This window comes from Oncorhynchus clarkii, chromosome 23, assembly GCF_045791955.1.
Source record: "Oncorhynchus clarkii lewisi isolate Uvic-CL-2024 chromosome 23, UVic_Ocla_1.0, whole genome shotgun sequence".
Taxonomy (NCBI): Eukaryota; Metazoa; Chordata; class Actinopteri; order Salmoniformes; family Salmonidae; genus Oncorhynchus; species Oncorhynchus clarkii.
This window is the reverse complement of record NC_092169.1, coordinates 10,892,584-10,908,336: the sequence shown is the minus strand read 5'-3', so window position 1 is coordinate 10,908,336 and position 15,753 is coordinate 10,892,584. Positions and strand designations below refer to the sequence as shown.

The 15,753-nt window shown below is 41.9% G+C and overlaps 1 protein-coding gene across 4 annotated transcripts in view; it reads right to left on the bottom strand.

The window, feature by feature from the left end:
• LOC139381198 (potassium voltage-gated channel subfamily KQT member 5-like) overlaps positions 1 to 15,538 on the bottom strand; it is a 144,674-nt gene extending 129,136 nt beyond the window's left edge. For all 4 annotated transcript variants that reach the window (XM_071124638.1, XM_071124637.1, XM_071124639.1 and 1 more), the window contains exon 1: positions 14,060 to 15,538. In XM_071124638.1, the coding sequence (XP_070980739.1) occupies positions 14,060 to 14,508 (449 nt within the window). In that variant the 5' untranslated portion in view covers positions 14,509 to 15,538. The remainder of the gene's footprint in view (positions 1 to 14,059) is intronic.
• Positions 15,539 to 15,753: the final 215 nt, after the last annotated feature.

Here is a 15,753-nt window from a genome sequence, read left to right as displayed (position 1 = left end):
CTCAGGGAAATCCACACAGGCTTAGTGAGTGGAGAGTGGGGTTGAGGGGGAATAAGCCTGGATTGAAGTTGCCCATAGACTGAGTGAAGGTAAGTTTTATGATGTGGAAGGTATCTATGGTCAACTACTATCCAGAGTAAGTTAAGCACTCACCTTGGCACCCACAAGCTCATAACATTTATACACGACCATCCTCAGAGAGCTTCCTACCTGTGCCCACATTGCTCTCTCTCTATCTTGAGACATACACTACCGTTAAACAGTTCAGTCACTTAAAAATGTCCTTGTTTTTGAAAGAAATGCTCTGTTGTTCAGAGGACCTAGCCAACAACACAGCTAACACAATCATTTCAAACTAAAGCTGGAAAGACAACAAACTAGCTGCACTTTGTTTCGTTTGACCTTTTTTCAGTTTACATTTCTTTGTATATATCCATACAAATTATTGCAGCTGATTCATGATTACTACTGGTTGAGAAACGCTTCCTGCCTCTCTGTCTCTTCCCTACTCCCGACACATTCATTACCATGAGACACCTGTTGTATAAAAATACATCAGTCAATTGAAATCAATTCATTAGGCTTCACAATGGAACTCAGGATCTGGTCACGGTATCTCTGAGCATTCAAATTGCCATCGATAACATGCAATTGTGTTCATTGTCCGTAGCATATGCCTGCCCATACCATAACCTCACAATGTTGACATCAGCAAATTGCTCGCCCACAAGACCCCATACACATGGTCTGCGGTTGTGAGGCCGTTTGGACATACTGCCAAATTTGGTGCACCCCACAGTTTGGGAACCACTGTTTTAAACAACTTATTGGCCGATGTCAATTCAATTATTTTAATTCCATTGAGTTTTTGAAACTTTCCGTGAGCTCAATGCTCACATCGCACAGTTCCTCTAGAGATAAATCCGATCCAGACTGAACTGTGTGATGTAATTGGGAGTTGTAGTTTCCAACAGGTCAATATTCAACATAGTTTAGCGCATAAAATGTGGTAGGTATTTACAATGACCACAATCCATTGCGCATATACTTGTCCGGTCTGTGCTTCTTTTACGCCTGCTACTACTGAAGCGAGAAGCGTGTGCAATTGTGAGGTGATATAGAGAGCAGCTGTTGCTTCGCGAGGTATCTCTACCTGAAAATACATTATCTAAGTTATTAATAGTTGGTATTCAGCAGTCATAAAAGTATAGCTTTTTTACTTTTTTATATATAAATATATAATAATAATAATAAATACATATATATATATATATATATATTAAAGGAATAGAGTCCGGCTTTAAACTTACTCTTGAAAGTTGTAATAGTAGAATGCACAATTTAGAAATTTGGTAGTGTTCATCAGTTCCTCTTGTCATGTTAGTCATTGCATACCTTAGAGAGCTATTATAACTTGTCAGAAATGTCCAGATCAACTAGTCCATGTCAGCCTCATCGATATCATTGTAATTTTTTTGTCACTCAAATATGACATGAATACACATTAGACACATTGTTCGTAGTAATGATGGTCAGACCAAGGCGCAGCGTACTTCGAGTTCCATGTACTTTTAATGAATAAAGTGAAACTTAAGCAAATACAAAACATATAAAGGATAAATTAACCGTGACGACAATGCAGTGCTACAAGCAACTAAACATAAACAATATCCCATAACCCACAGGTGGAAAAAATGCAACTTAAGTATGATCCCCAATTAGAGACAATGATTACCAGCTGAATCTAATTGGGAATCATACACAAACACCAACATAGAAAAATAAACCTACAACCCCACATAGAAATAATAAACTAGACTAAACACCCCTAGTCACACCCCTAGTGGGAACTCATTAGCATGGCAGGCTTTGGTGCCTTCTTCCCGTGGGTTCAAAACAAAAGAGAGAATGATATGCTTTTGTAGTACCTAGTCTGTTTTCGTTTTTGTTTTGTCAACTTTCCGGCATGTTCTCTGTGAAGTAGGCTACGGGAGTTTGGTAACTTTTTACAACTTGGCTTAGTGTTATATATCTGAACCTATCTATTTGGGATTCTCAATCGGCCAGTTACACGCTCGCCTCCCCCTGGCTTTGGTACCTAACTCAGCCTGCACACTTTTCAAATATTTACCATCTAATGGTTCCCAGCCATCATTCAGTAAGTCTCTGCTCTCTCTTTGCTTTGATCTGTGGTTATGTTTTAGTTGTGTTGTGTTAGTTGGGTTCTAGCTAGTCTCCAGTAGTTGGGCTCTAGCTTGCCGACCATAACAATGGTGGCTGGATAGGCTAATAGCTGGTTGGCTAAATAGATAATGTTAGCTGACTGGCTCGCTTGCTGGCTAATATAACTGCATATAGCTAACATTCTTTGATAACTGGTTAGATGGCGTTATGCATTTCCAAAACTTTGGTTTACTTTAATGTAAGCTACTGTAGGTGTAGATAGCAACTGGCTGACTCATGTTGTGCTAACCAAACATTAGCAGGCTAGTAGGGCTAACTTTAGCAGGCTAGTAGGGCTAACGTTAGCAGTCTAGTTGACTAGCAACCTTGTAAGTTGATTTGTAACAATAAATTCATTTTTTTTGTAAGTTGTCTGAAAATGTAATTGAAGCCCTTAGTCATGAGTGCTAACAATTTTGTTTAATTTGAAGTTATTTCTGTTGGAGTTTACATTATAGGGAATAGACTGACTTGCCAGGTCCTCGATATTACATCACCCCCAGAAAAACATATTCCGACGTAACTTTGGCATTCTTTGGAATTCTGATAAGTTTTATGTAATAACTTGAAAAATAGAAAAGGAAGGTGTAACTTTTCATTGGGACATTTCAAATCCATATGTTGTAAGTGGATATGTTTATGCTGCCTACCCTTTAACCAATCGGAATGAGTGCCTAAACAATGTTTTAACCCTATCCCAAACCTTAACCCTTACTGTAGCCAATCGGAATGTGCCTAAACTTAACCCTTATAACTTTGGCATTTTACGTTTAGAGAAATGAAACGATACAGAGAGAGATGAGGAACTATACAGGGCAGCAGAAGCAACAAAAACATTTTTTTCCCCCCAAATTTGATGTTGGAGAAGCTTTGAAATGTGACATTTGATGAATGTGGATGAACGTCTAATTATGCTGGGAGGCTGTGAGAGCACGTTGAATAATCTGCACAGAATCTCAAACAGCATTGATCACTTGCACCATGTAATCTCAACTGCAATCCAGGTCATTTGGTTGTACTATTAGATAACGCACAGTAATAACACATTAAGTTGTTGGATAAATAAACAAAATATCTGATATTGTTTTCCCCATTTGAAATGGTTGAATGTGCAGTGATAACACATTTAGGTGACAACTAAATTAAAAATCAGACATTGATTTTAATTGGAATTTGGTTGCGCTTTTAGATGGTTGAAAGCATAGTGGTAACACATTGGCAATTCATCAAACTTTTGTCTGTCTTTTTGAGTAGGTGAAAATGAACTCAGCAAAAAATGAAACGTCCATTCTTTCAGGACCCTGTCTTTCAAATATAATTCGTAAAAATCAAAATAACTTCACAGATCTTCATTGTAAAGGGTTTATACACTGTTTCCCATAAACAATTCATGAACATGCACCTGTGGAACGGTCGTTAAGACACTAACAGCTTATAGACGGTAGGCAATTAAGGTCACAATTATGAAAACTTAGGACACTAAAGAGTCCTTTTTACTGACTCTGAAAAACACCAAAAGAAGGATGCCCAGGGTCCCTCCTCATCTGCGTGAATGTGCCTTAGGCATGCGTTTTGGAGCTTTACACACTCTCTGTAGATGTGTCCACAATTGTGGCACTTTTCATTTTGGAATCGACATTCACTGTGCTGGTGATTATCTCCCCCACAACTTAGACCTTTGTGATGTGGGCTGCTTTGTTCCTGTGTAACCTTGAGGACGGGACTGAGAAAAGTGTGACTTTTGTGAGCCTTTTTCACCACATGCATCACTGACCTTGTGAACACCTTTCTGATGTTCTGCATGTCCCGATAGCTCAATAGTATCCCTGTGGGCAAGCTCAAGTCCAAGTGCTATATCACAGGCTTTCTTAAAGGTCAGGTCCTTCTCTGACAGAAGCCTTCTGTGATATGCTTCACCTGTGAGACCACCTACAAACTTGTCTCGGAGAACGTCATCAAGAAATTGAGCAAACTCACATGTACTTGCCAGCCTTTTTAAAAGCAAGGATGTAGTCAGCCACGGTCTCCCCTTGACTCTGTTGGTAAAATCTGAAACGTTCTGCAATGAGAATTGGCTTAGGCTTGAAATGCCTTGAAAGGGTTTCAGTCAGTTCTGCATAGGTCAACTCCACTGCTTTTCTTGGTTCAATGAGACCTTTCAGCAATCCATACTCGGTTGGACCCAAAACACTGAGAAATACGTCTGCTTTCTTTTCATCTTAGATTTAATTTACAGCCAGCCAACGCTCAAAACGCTCTAAATAGGACTCAAAATCCTCTTTTGTAGCCTCAAACTCTGGTACTCGACAAATGGTTGCCATTTTCACAGTTGATTGTTCAGTTTCCTCATTCCTTGTATTCCTTAATTTTCATAAATTTCATCTAATTCTTCACTTCAGAAGTTTCTGCAATTACTTCATTCACTGCACTCATTTGTAATAATGTACACATAGTGTTACATTCCTTTTTTTCTACAATATTTCTCCACTGAGATCGCCTAATTTCAATGGGTTCAATTTGTTTTTTAATTTAACCACCAGAGGACAGTGTCGCTATCCTGGACTCCAATAGGCTTGCTACTTGGCAGCTCCTGAACACTGTGCCTGCTAGCAGTGCTTAAACTTTTCTATTGGCGGAAAAAATAAATAAATACCTGACGATATACATCATTATTTAGAGTTTCATTACTCACGCAACATTCTTCCCTTCAAGTAATGTCCGTTTAAGAAGCTTAATCACCTCATCGCCACTGCAATATTTGTGTTGTGGAAAAATGACCAGGCAGGAGACAGGAGTAGAGTTAGTTTAGTTTAGTCAAAAACTCTCATGCTCTCCAGCCCCCGGCACAATAATGTGCATGTGCATTTCCTATTAGGAGTAGTAACGTAACACTGCCGTAATACATTACTGCTTAGTAACAGCATAGCCAGGTTTCCTCCAGCCATGACGCTTGGCATTCAGGCCAAAGAGTTCAATCTTGGTTTCATTAGAACAGGGAATCTTGTTTCTCATGTTCTGAGAGTCTTTAGGTGCCTTTTGGCAAACTCCAAGCGGGTTGCCATGTGCCTTTTACTGAGGAGTGGCTTCCGTCTGGCCATTCTACCATAAAGGCCTGATTGGTGGAGTGCTGAAGTGCAGAGATGGTTGTCCTTCTGGAAGGTACTTCTATCTCCAATCAAGTTGTAGAAACATCTCAAGGGTGATCAATGGAAACAGGATGCACCTGAGCTCAGTTTCAACTCTCATAACAAAGGGTCTAAATACTTATGTAAATAAGATATTCCTTTTTTAATTTGTAATAAATGATCTACAATTTCTAACAACCTGTTGTTGTTTTGTCATTATGGGTTATTGTGTGTAGATTGATGAGGGTTATTGTTTATTTAATCCATTTTAGAATAGGGTTGTAACGTAACGTAACAAAATGTGGAAAAAGTCAAGAGGTGTGAATACTTTCCGAATGAACTGCATGTGTGTCCATCTCTTGTGGTGCATTGTGAGGCTCAGTAGCGGTGTGTGGGTAAAATCACCATGGAAACCATGTGATTATGTGTTGCGATAATTGCGTTGTTTGCTCTATAACCTGTTAGTTCATATGCTTTGACACCGTGATATATAGGCCTAAAGCCGAGACAATAAGAAGACACAGTAGCAGAATAAAGAGAGCAACATCTGTGCAGTGAAGTCCACAAAACATATTGCATGTAACAAACAGTTACATGACCTACAGCAAGTTAATGTTTCCAACATTTAACAACTATTGATTTACAGTTACGGCAAGTCGCAAAGAAAACAGCCGCCGACTCCACAATTCCAGCACCATTTCAACTTCAACATTTCAACATCATCTAATCAATCTAATCAATATGCTTCAGTGACAACTAAAAACTTTTTAGTCCAATCAGCGTAAACTAAATATGATGTGTGTGTGTGTATGCGTGTGTCAAATCAAATTGGTCACATACACATATATATATATATATATATATATATATTTTTATTTTTAGTCCAATCAGCGTAAACTAAATATGATGTGTGTGTGTGTGTATGCGTGTGTCAAATCAAATTGGTCACATATATATATATATATATATGTGTATCTTTTATTTGTTTTAAATGAATTTTACCTCCTGAATTTCGTGGTATCCAATTGTTAGTAGTTACTATCTTGTCTCATCACTACAACTCGTACGGGCTCGGGAGAGACGAAGGTCGAAAGCCATGCGTCCTCCGAAACACAACCCAACCAAGCCGCACTGCTTCTTAACACAGCACGCATCCAACCCGGAAGCCAGACGCACAAATGTGTCAGAGATACACCATGCACCTGGCGACCTGGTTAGCATGCACTGCACCTGGCACGCCACAGTGCGCGATGAGACAAGGATATCCCTACCGGCCAAACCCTCCCTAACCCGGACGCCCCATGAACCTCCCGGTCGCAGCCGGCTGCGACAGAGCCTGGGCTCGAACCCAGAGTCTCTGGTGGCACAGCTAGCACTGCCCTAGACCACTGCGCCACCTGGGAGGCCCCATACACATATTTAGCAGACGTTATTGCGGGTGTACTCCAACAGTGCAGTAATATTTACAATTCACAACAATACACACAAATCTATAAGTAAAATAATGGAATTAAGAAATGTATAAATATTAGGACGATCAATGTCGGAGTGGCATTGACTAAAATACAGTAAAATAGAATACAGTATGTACATATTAAATTAGTAAAGCAGTATGTAAACATTATTAAAGTGGCTAGTGTTCCATTATTAAAGTGACCAGTGATTCCATGTCTATGTATATAGGGCAGCAGCCTCTAAGGTGCAGGGTTGAACAACCAGGTGGTAGCCGGCTAGTGATGGCTATTTAACAGGCTGATGGCCTTGAGATAGAAGCCGTTTTTTACTCTCTCAGTCCCAGCTTTGATGCACCTCTACTGACCTCGCCTTCTGGATGATAGCGGGGTGAACAGGCCGCAGCTCGGGTGGTTGATGTCCTTCATGATCTTTTTTGGCCTTCCTGTGACGGGTGCTGTAGGTGTCCTGGAATGCAGGAAGTGTGCCCCCGGTGATGCGTTGGACAGACCGCACAACCCCCTGGAGAGCCCTGCGGTTGCAAGTGGCGCAGTTGCCCTACCAGGCGGTGATACATCCTGACAGAATGCCCTCAATTGTGCAGCTGTAAACTTCTGAGGGTCTTAGGGGCCAAGACAAAAATGTTCAGCCTCTGTTGTGCTGTTGCGCCTTCTTCACCACACTGTCTGTGTGGGTGGACCATTTCAGATTGTCAGTGATGTGTACGCAGAGGAACTTGAAGCTTTCCACCTTCTCCACTGCAGTCCCGTCAATGTGGATAGGCGCATGCTCCCTCTGCTGTTTTCTAAAGTCCACGATCAGCTCCTTCATTTTGTTGACGTTGAGGGAGAGGTTATTTTCCTGGCACCACTCACCTCCCTGTAGGCTCTCGTCATTGTTGGTAATCAGGCCTACTATGGTTGTGTCTTCTGCAAACTTGATTGAGTTGGAGGCATGTGTGCCACGCAGTCATTGGGTGAACAGGGAGTACAGGAGGGAGCTGAGTATGCACCCTTGTGGGTTGAGGATCAGTGAAGTAGAGGTATTGTTTCCTACCTTCACCACCTGGGGGCGGCCCGTCAGGAAGTCCTGGGATTCAAACCCAGGGCCCCAAGCTTGATGATGAGCTTGGAGGGAGGGTACTATGGTGTTGAAGGCTGAGCTGTAGTCAATGAACAGCATTCTAACATAGGTATTCCTCTTGTCCAGATGGGATAGGGCAGTGTGCAGTGCAATGGTGATTGCATCATCTGTGGATCTATTGTGGCGGTAAGAAAAATGGAAGTGGGTCTAGGGAGTCATTTAAGGTAGAGGTGATATGATCCTTAATTTGCCTCTCGGAGCACTTTATGATGGCAGAAGTGAGTGCTATGGGGCGATAGTCATTTAGTTTAGTTACCTTTGCTTTCTTGGGTACAGGAGCAATGGTGGACATCTTGAAGGAAGACGGGACAGCAGACTGAGATAGGGAGAGATTGAATACGTCCGTAAACACTCCAGCCAGCTGGTCTGCGCATGCTCTGAGGACATGGCTAGGGATGCCGTCTGGGCCGGCAGTCTTGCGAAGGTGAACACGCTTAAATGTCTTACTCATGTCAGTCACAGAGAACAAGAGCCCACAGTCCTTGGCAGCGGGCCACGTTGATGGCACTGTGTTATCCTCAAAGCAGGCGAAGAAGGTGTTTAGCTTGTCTGGGAGCAAAATGTCGGTGTCCACGATGTGGCTGGTTTTCCCTTTGTAATCTGTGATTGTCTGTAGACCCTGCCACATACGTGTCATATCTGAGTCGTTGAATTGCAACACTTTTCTCTGTACTGACGTTGTGCCTGTTTGATTGCCATACAGAGGGAAAAGGAAAAACTACACTGTTTGTATTCAACCATATTCCCAGTCACCTTGCCATGGTTAAATGAGGTGGTTTGCTGCTATCTATCCACAGTTTCTGGTTTGGGTAGGTTTTAATAGTCACAGATGGAACAACATCCCCTATACACTTCCTGATGAACTCAGTCACCGTGTCCATGTATACATCAATGTTAACATATCCCAGTCCGTGTGATAAAAACAATCTTGAAGCATGGATTCCGATCGGTTTGAGTTTCTACCTATAGGAAGGGAGGGGAAAAATGGAGTCGTGATCTGATTTGCCAAAGGGAGGGCGGGGGAGGGCCTTGTAGGCATCCCGGAAGAGAGAATAGCAGTAGTAGTGTTTGTGTGTACACGCACATGCAAGTAGCAAAAACATGTTGACTCACCCTACTTGTAGAGAAACGCCAATGCCATCCTCTTTCATGTTGCCTGAATGGTCTATGACTCTGCCATCCAGTACAAGCTGTTAGTTTTGGTTGTCCTAGGCTACCTGGCTAAAATGCTTGCTCACTAGGCTGACTTCCTTTCATAGGCAAACGATGCGCCAGGCCAGCTCGTTAACATTAGCCAGCCAACTAAATCTAGCTACATGTTGAACTTACAGTAAAATTATAAAAAAAGTCAAAATCCCTATCTCCATCCATAGCTTATTTAGGAAAGGGATGATTTTAGCTAGCTAACTGGCCACCGGAGGACAACGACATGCAACAATTCAAGTTTTCTGTCAATAACATTTGGCTTCTAATGTGATGTGATTGGTGTGAAGCCAAATCCAAACTGGCTTCCCTTGACACTTTTGTTTGGTGCGCCAGGACCATTCACAGCTGAGCTCACTCAGTTTAGCTCAATGCTGATTGGTTATTTTATTTTATTTTATTTATCAAGGGAGGCGAAATGCTTGCTGGCTTCCCTAGCATTCAGTGCTACGACTGCAACAATGTCATGCTCTTTTTGACCCGACAGCATAGATAGGCTACACATACAGAGACAGATGGGCGCTGTTCCGTTCACTTGGATGCTTTCCCCCAGGAGACACATTCAGCCTCTTGTGAATTGAAGGAAATTTATGAAACCCAGAGAAATTAAAGAAAAATTACTTTGTATGTTTTTTTCTTGGTCATTTTTTGGAGGAAGCCTGGCTTCCCTTGGCATCAATGAATAAACGCCACTTGTGAGGCTGAGTTGTGGTCAGGGCAGATGTAAGGACTTAACCCGGGTGACCCTGCTGTCCCGCCTGAACAAATAAACCATCAACATCCTGCTTCACAGCCCCTCGCCATGCCCCATCTTACCCAACCTGACAGCTCCATTACCTTCACATACTCCTCCCTACACTCCACGGCCACGATTCAGCTGCAGTGTTAGGAGACTATTTTAACTTAAATCAAATAAAAAGTCAGCACAAATAAGTGTGTGTGTGTGTGTGTGTGTGTGTGTGTGTGTGTGTGTGTGTGTGTGTGAACTTTGAGTCTGCAACTGATGGGGATTGAACACGCATTAATTCTGTCTCATGTGTGTGTGTGTTTTTGTTTGTTTGTGTTTGGTTTTGCTATGCTAGGACCAGAAGTCCTCACAAGGATACTTCATCAACAAAAATGTGGATAAGTGGGGACATTTCGTCGTTTTCACAAGGAAAAAGGCTATTTTAGGATTAAGTACCTTGTTAAGGGCACATCAACAGATTTTCACCTTGTCGGCTCAGGTATCCAAACCAGAAACCTTTAGGTTACTGGCCCAATACTCTAACCGCTAGGCTACCTACCACCCAACCTACTGAGTCTACCTATAATGTAATTTACTGTTTCAGATCCCATGATGAGAAATTAGATCTCTAACTTTGACTAAAGGAGTCCGATAACATAAAATATGATTTCTCAACCCGAACTGTACCGAGTACGGTTATGTGCACACAATAATAGTTTGATTTAAAAGTTTACATGCTTTGCAAGAAGAATGATTACCCTAATAGTCCTGTTTACATGGACACATCTGAAATCAGGCTTCCTGATGGGAGTTTGATAAATGCAGAAAATCGCCAATCAAAATAAACCTTTTACCACAACGACAAACCATTTCTGTATGGACCTCACTTTGTGCATAGGGGCATTGTCATGCTGAAACACAAAGTTGGAAGCACAGAATCGTCTACAATGTCATTGTATGCTGTAGCATTAAGATTTCCATTCAATGGAACTAAGGGGCCTAGCACAAACCATGAAAAAGCCCCAAACCATTATTCCTCCTCCACCATACTTTACAGTTGGCACTAAGCATTCGTGCAGGTAGAGTTCTCCTGGCATCCGCCAAACCCAGATTCGTCCGTCTGACTGCCAGATGGTAAAGCGTGATTCATCACTCCAGAGAATGCGTTTACACCACTCCAGCCGACGCTTAGCATTGCACATGGTTATCTTAAGCTTGTGTGCGGCTGCTCGGCCATGGAAACCCATTTCATGAAGCTCCCGAAAAACGGTTATTGTGCTGACATTGCTTCCAAAGGCTGTTTGGAACACGATAGTGAGTGTTGCAACACAGGACAGACGATTTTTACAAGCTATGCGCTTCAAACCTCGGCCTTCCCATTCTGTGAGCTTGTGTGGCCTACCACTTCACAGCTGAGCCGTTGTTGCTCCTAGACGTGTTCACTTCACAATAACAGCACTTTCAGTTGACTGGGCAATTCTAGCAGGGCAGAAATTTGATGAACTGACTTGTTGTAAAGGTGTCATCCTATGACGTTTCCAGGTCAAAAATCACTGAGCTCTTCAGTAAGGCCATTCTACTGTCAATGTTTGTCGATGGAGATTGCAAGGCTGTGCATTCGATATTATACACCTGTCAGCAACAGGTGTGGCTAAAATAGCCGAATCCACTCATTTGAAGGGGTGTCCACATACTTTTGTATATATGGTGTACTTCCGTATGAGACTGCTATTATTGAAGTCGTTTGTGGTGACATCAAAAAATGAGGGGTGTTGTACAAAACAAAGTAATCAGAGATTGGATCATCTCTGACCAATCAGAGTATCAAAGCCAATGACGAATTATCAAAACGCAGCTTTAGCCTCGTGTTCTGTCTCTGGCCCAACCCATCGGTTTCTGGGACAAATCAGACCAGTCTGGAATGGATTTCCATTCTACAAATCGTCAGGGAGGTACTCAGAGCAACACTCATTGCAGAGAAGAAACTAACATCCGTGGGTGTGATGTAGCGTTTGCCGGTGCAAGGAATATGGGTAGCCTATCAAGATTCATGTGTTATCATTATGATTTATCTAATAGCAGAACCAAATGACCTGGATTGCTGTTGAGATTACATTAAAAGTATCAATGCCATTCGAGATTCTGCACAGATTATTACAGCAATTGTGAAGATCTCCACAGATCTGCGATGACCTATGCATGCTATCTTGAACATGCACACTTTATATGATTACATAAAACATTTATAGTTGCAGTAACCTCAAAATGTTGCCATGGATGTGTTACTCATTCTAAGGTTGAATGTTACATTAGTTTGTGAGATAGCCTTAACTTTAGGCTATTTACTGTATTACAATAGTAATATTGAATTGTGTTTGGTTGACAATGCAACCAAATGTCAACATTTAAAGGAGATGTATCTACTGCTTCGATAGTTCCATCTGAGCCACTGGCTTAATCCCATTCTTTAATTTATATTTTTGGTTGAGTTGAAGACATGAATACAACATATAATTTGTGAACTTGTTCACAAGTTCATAGGCTATTTATTGTATTTCAAAGGTGATCTTGAATTGTGTCTGGTTGTCAACGCAACCAAATATCAACATTTGAGGGAGATTTATCTTCTGCTTAGATAGTTCCATCTGTGCCATTTAGTCTGGATATAATTCCAGTTTGTCTACAAATCAATAATTGATACGTTGGATTCACATCTCTATCTCAACCCCCCAAAAAATGTAAATGCACTTCAAATAAAGTCGGATATGATTTAGTCCTATTTTTGTACTTTGATTGTTGGTTGAAATGGAGACGTGAATGCAACATATGGTGCTGGCACATGCGCAGATTAAATACACCACTGGAAACCTGATTAAGCTGTTTACATATCCTAATCATTTGAAAGATTGCTCAGAAAACCAGGTATTTCAATCGGCGTATGCTTACTTCAATTATGACTTTACGCCGATTAAGATGAGTAGAGTAAGGTGTTTACATGACTAATACCATACGTGGCCTACTACCATAATCACTTTAATATCGAGTGATTAGTGTGCGTGTAAACATGATTAGTGTGCGTGTAAACATACTCGTATGGCACTACTCTACAACAGCAGCATCCAACTGTTACAATGAAACAATCCAGACAAGGCACTTGGACACTTGGATCCACAGCCTGTTTTTGATTTTGCTAAACTTTTCGGTCCAGGTGTTAGCTGAACAACAAAAAAATAGTTTGCCTAAACTTGGCTCTGTAAATTTTAAATGATGTATTTGCTCAATTTGTCTCATACAGTAACTAATTATTATGTGGGCATCTTAACTAGAAAAGGCTGTGCAACTGGTTACACATACAGTGATTTTAACATAGAACTTAGATATTTGATACACATTGACATTTCCCATGTATACAGGAAATTGTATTACTGACCTGGGATTTGAACTCACAACCACTTGGTTCATTCTGATCTTCCTGATATGCCACTATGTCTGTGTCAATTGATCAGTTAATCTGTCTATTCCCTCATCATTGATTTGCTTTACTTATTTATTTATTTATTTTTTTGGGGGGGGGGTCTGTATGTTGGAAGGGCATATTACTCTGTTTTAATGTTACTCCTTAATTTTCTCCTTAATTTAGTTTTTCTTGAGTGTACTTTTAACAGAGCTTAGATCTACTTTGAACTGCAAAGTGTGGCCATACAGGTGAAATCTGTTATTTACACAGTGGCATAGCAGAAAGATTGGAATGCTGTGAACCAATAGGTTGTGTGTTCCCAATTGAGAACATGTTGAATAATAATTACTGTATAAATGAACATGCACAATGTAATCATGTGTGTCAAATATGTCAATTGAAAACATTGTATGTTAAAAGTACGGTATCAAACACATAATTTTAAATTGACTGAATTTTTGCCAACATTTTCTCATTTTGAAGCTAAGTTTGGGCCAATTAAAAATGCTCAGTTAACACTTTGACAAAAAGATTGAATAACGATTTTTTTTAACAGTGTGGTTCTGGTAGCCTACACTTCACCTGGACAAAACCTCTAATCATTCCCTTTCCCCTACGTAGCTTTGTGCGCTGGGAGAATTCCCAGCAACAGGTGACTGATTTAGTACCCTGCCATAAAAGTACTGTTTAAATCTGTTTAGATTCCATGATAACAGCTCGTATACTCACACGAAGGCGTGGTAGATGAACGCCCATGCCCTGGGTCTCTCCAGCACATTGTAGAGGTAATTCTGCAGACGCCGGTAGCGCACATTCCTGCGCCCGCTCTGCGCGCTGTAGATGAGCGGCTTCCCGAGCAAACTCATCCGGGCGCCCTTTTGCCTCTCCGCGCCGTCTGCACCTGCAGGGCCCAGCGAAAGCATCCTGTCTCCGACTCGAACCGCGTTGTTCATCATCCTCCGTCCAGACTCCACATCTTTCAACCCGTAGTCCTGAGCCCGACGCCCTGGGGAGGTTTTCATCCAGAGCCCAGTACCGGCCTCATCGCCACTGTGGTTGCGGGGCATGGCATCACCAACGCCGGCTGGGGATGTGCAGCTGGTACCGGGGACGTGCACATAGAGTGTAGATACGTTTGCACAAAGGTGTAGGAAAGAAAACCATACGGCTATATTCATGAATTCATTGAAATAACTACAATAAACACTAGGCTATTGTATGGTCTCATCCTCTATCTCGGTGGTCTGTCTACTGGGGTTCGGTGCGGTAAGTAGAATTCTGGGGTTTGGAGACTTCTGTGCCCACGGCGCTTTGGCCATCTGCGCGAGGCGCGAAAGAGCAGGGTTATGAAGGAGTGTCAACGACTCCCGGACAGAAATTTGGCGAGGGGAGGAAATCACCCGACACTAACTCCCTCCCCCCTTCTCTTTCTCTGACTTCGATATGTAATATCCACGCGGCTCAGGATTTGCACAGACAGACAAGAGGATTGATGTTTCTGAACCAGGTGCGAGCTAGCTTTCCGAATTGTGGCACTTTGTTTGGTTCTTCACTGCGCGCGTCTTCAATCATGACACGGCAGTTATCTAGAATGTTTAATCACTCAGAAACCAAGTATGTGGTATTAGAGAGCACCAACAAGCCCATGGCTACCAGGGAATCGATGTGAAGCTTCAGCAGAGCCGGGTGACATGCATGTGCAGTGCAGTGCTGGGGAAAATCAATTCGGGATAAGTGTAATAATCTGTATTCGGAAACACTGCCTCGATATAATCACACACTGCGACCTCACCTCTAAAATATAAACGGGCTCCTATGGAATAAACTCCAATTAAGCGCGTGTAGGCTTTTACACTTCCATTTTAAAGGCGGGTGAATAAGCGGTCATCCAAAACAAGAAACTAACTCGCGTCAAAAGCAGATATACACATCGGGTAAATCCAGTTCCTTACTGTCCTCCCTCCTACTCACGGTGTCCCAGATTGTCGGATTGTAGACTCTCATGTAGCGCTGAATATGGGCATTGACAATTACAACGAGATTCATCCGTGGCCAAAGTGTCGTCGGTCTGATGTCCATGTTCGTTTACTTTCGTTTCAAATACGATTTTCAGTCCTCATTTTTGTTTATGTAAATACGTTTATTTGAACTTTTTGCGCTTGTGACTCTAGGTCACACTCTTCACAGCCAACATGGATTTTGTCCGACCACGTGACCTCAAGTGAAACACACACACACACACACACACACACACACACCTTATACATTGTAGCCTATTAGGCCTATGCAGCGGGATAAAACAAACTACCCACTGGGCAAAAACTTGTTGAATCAACGTTTTTTCCAGGTCATTTCAACAACAAAAATTAAATGTGATGACGTTGATGGAAAGCGGATTGGATTTGCAAAAAGTCATCAACCTA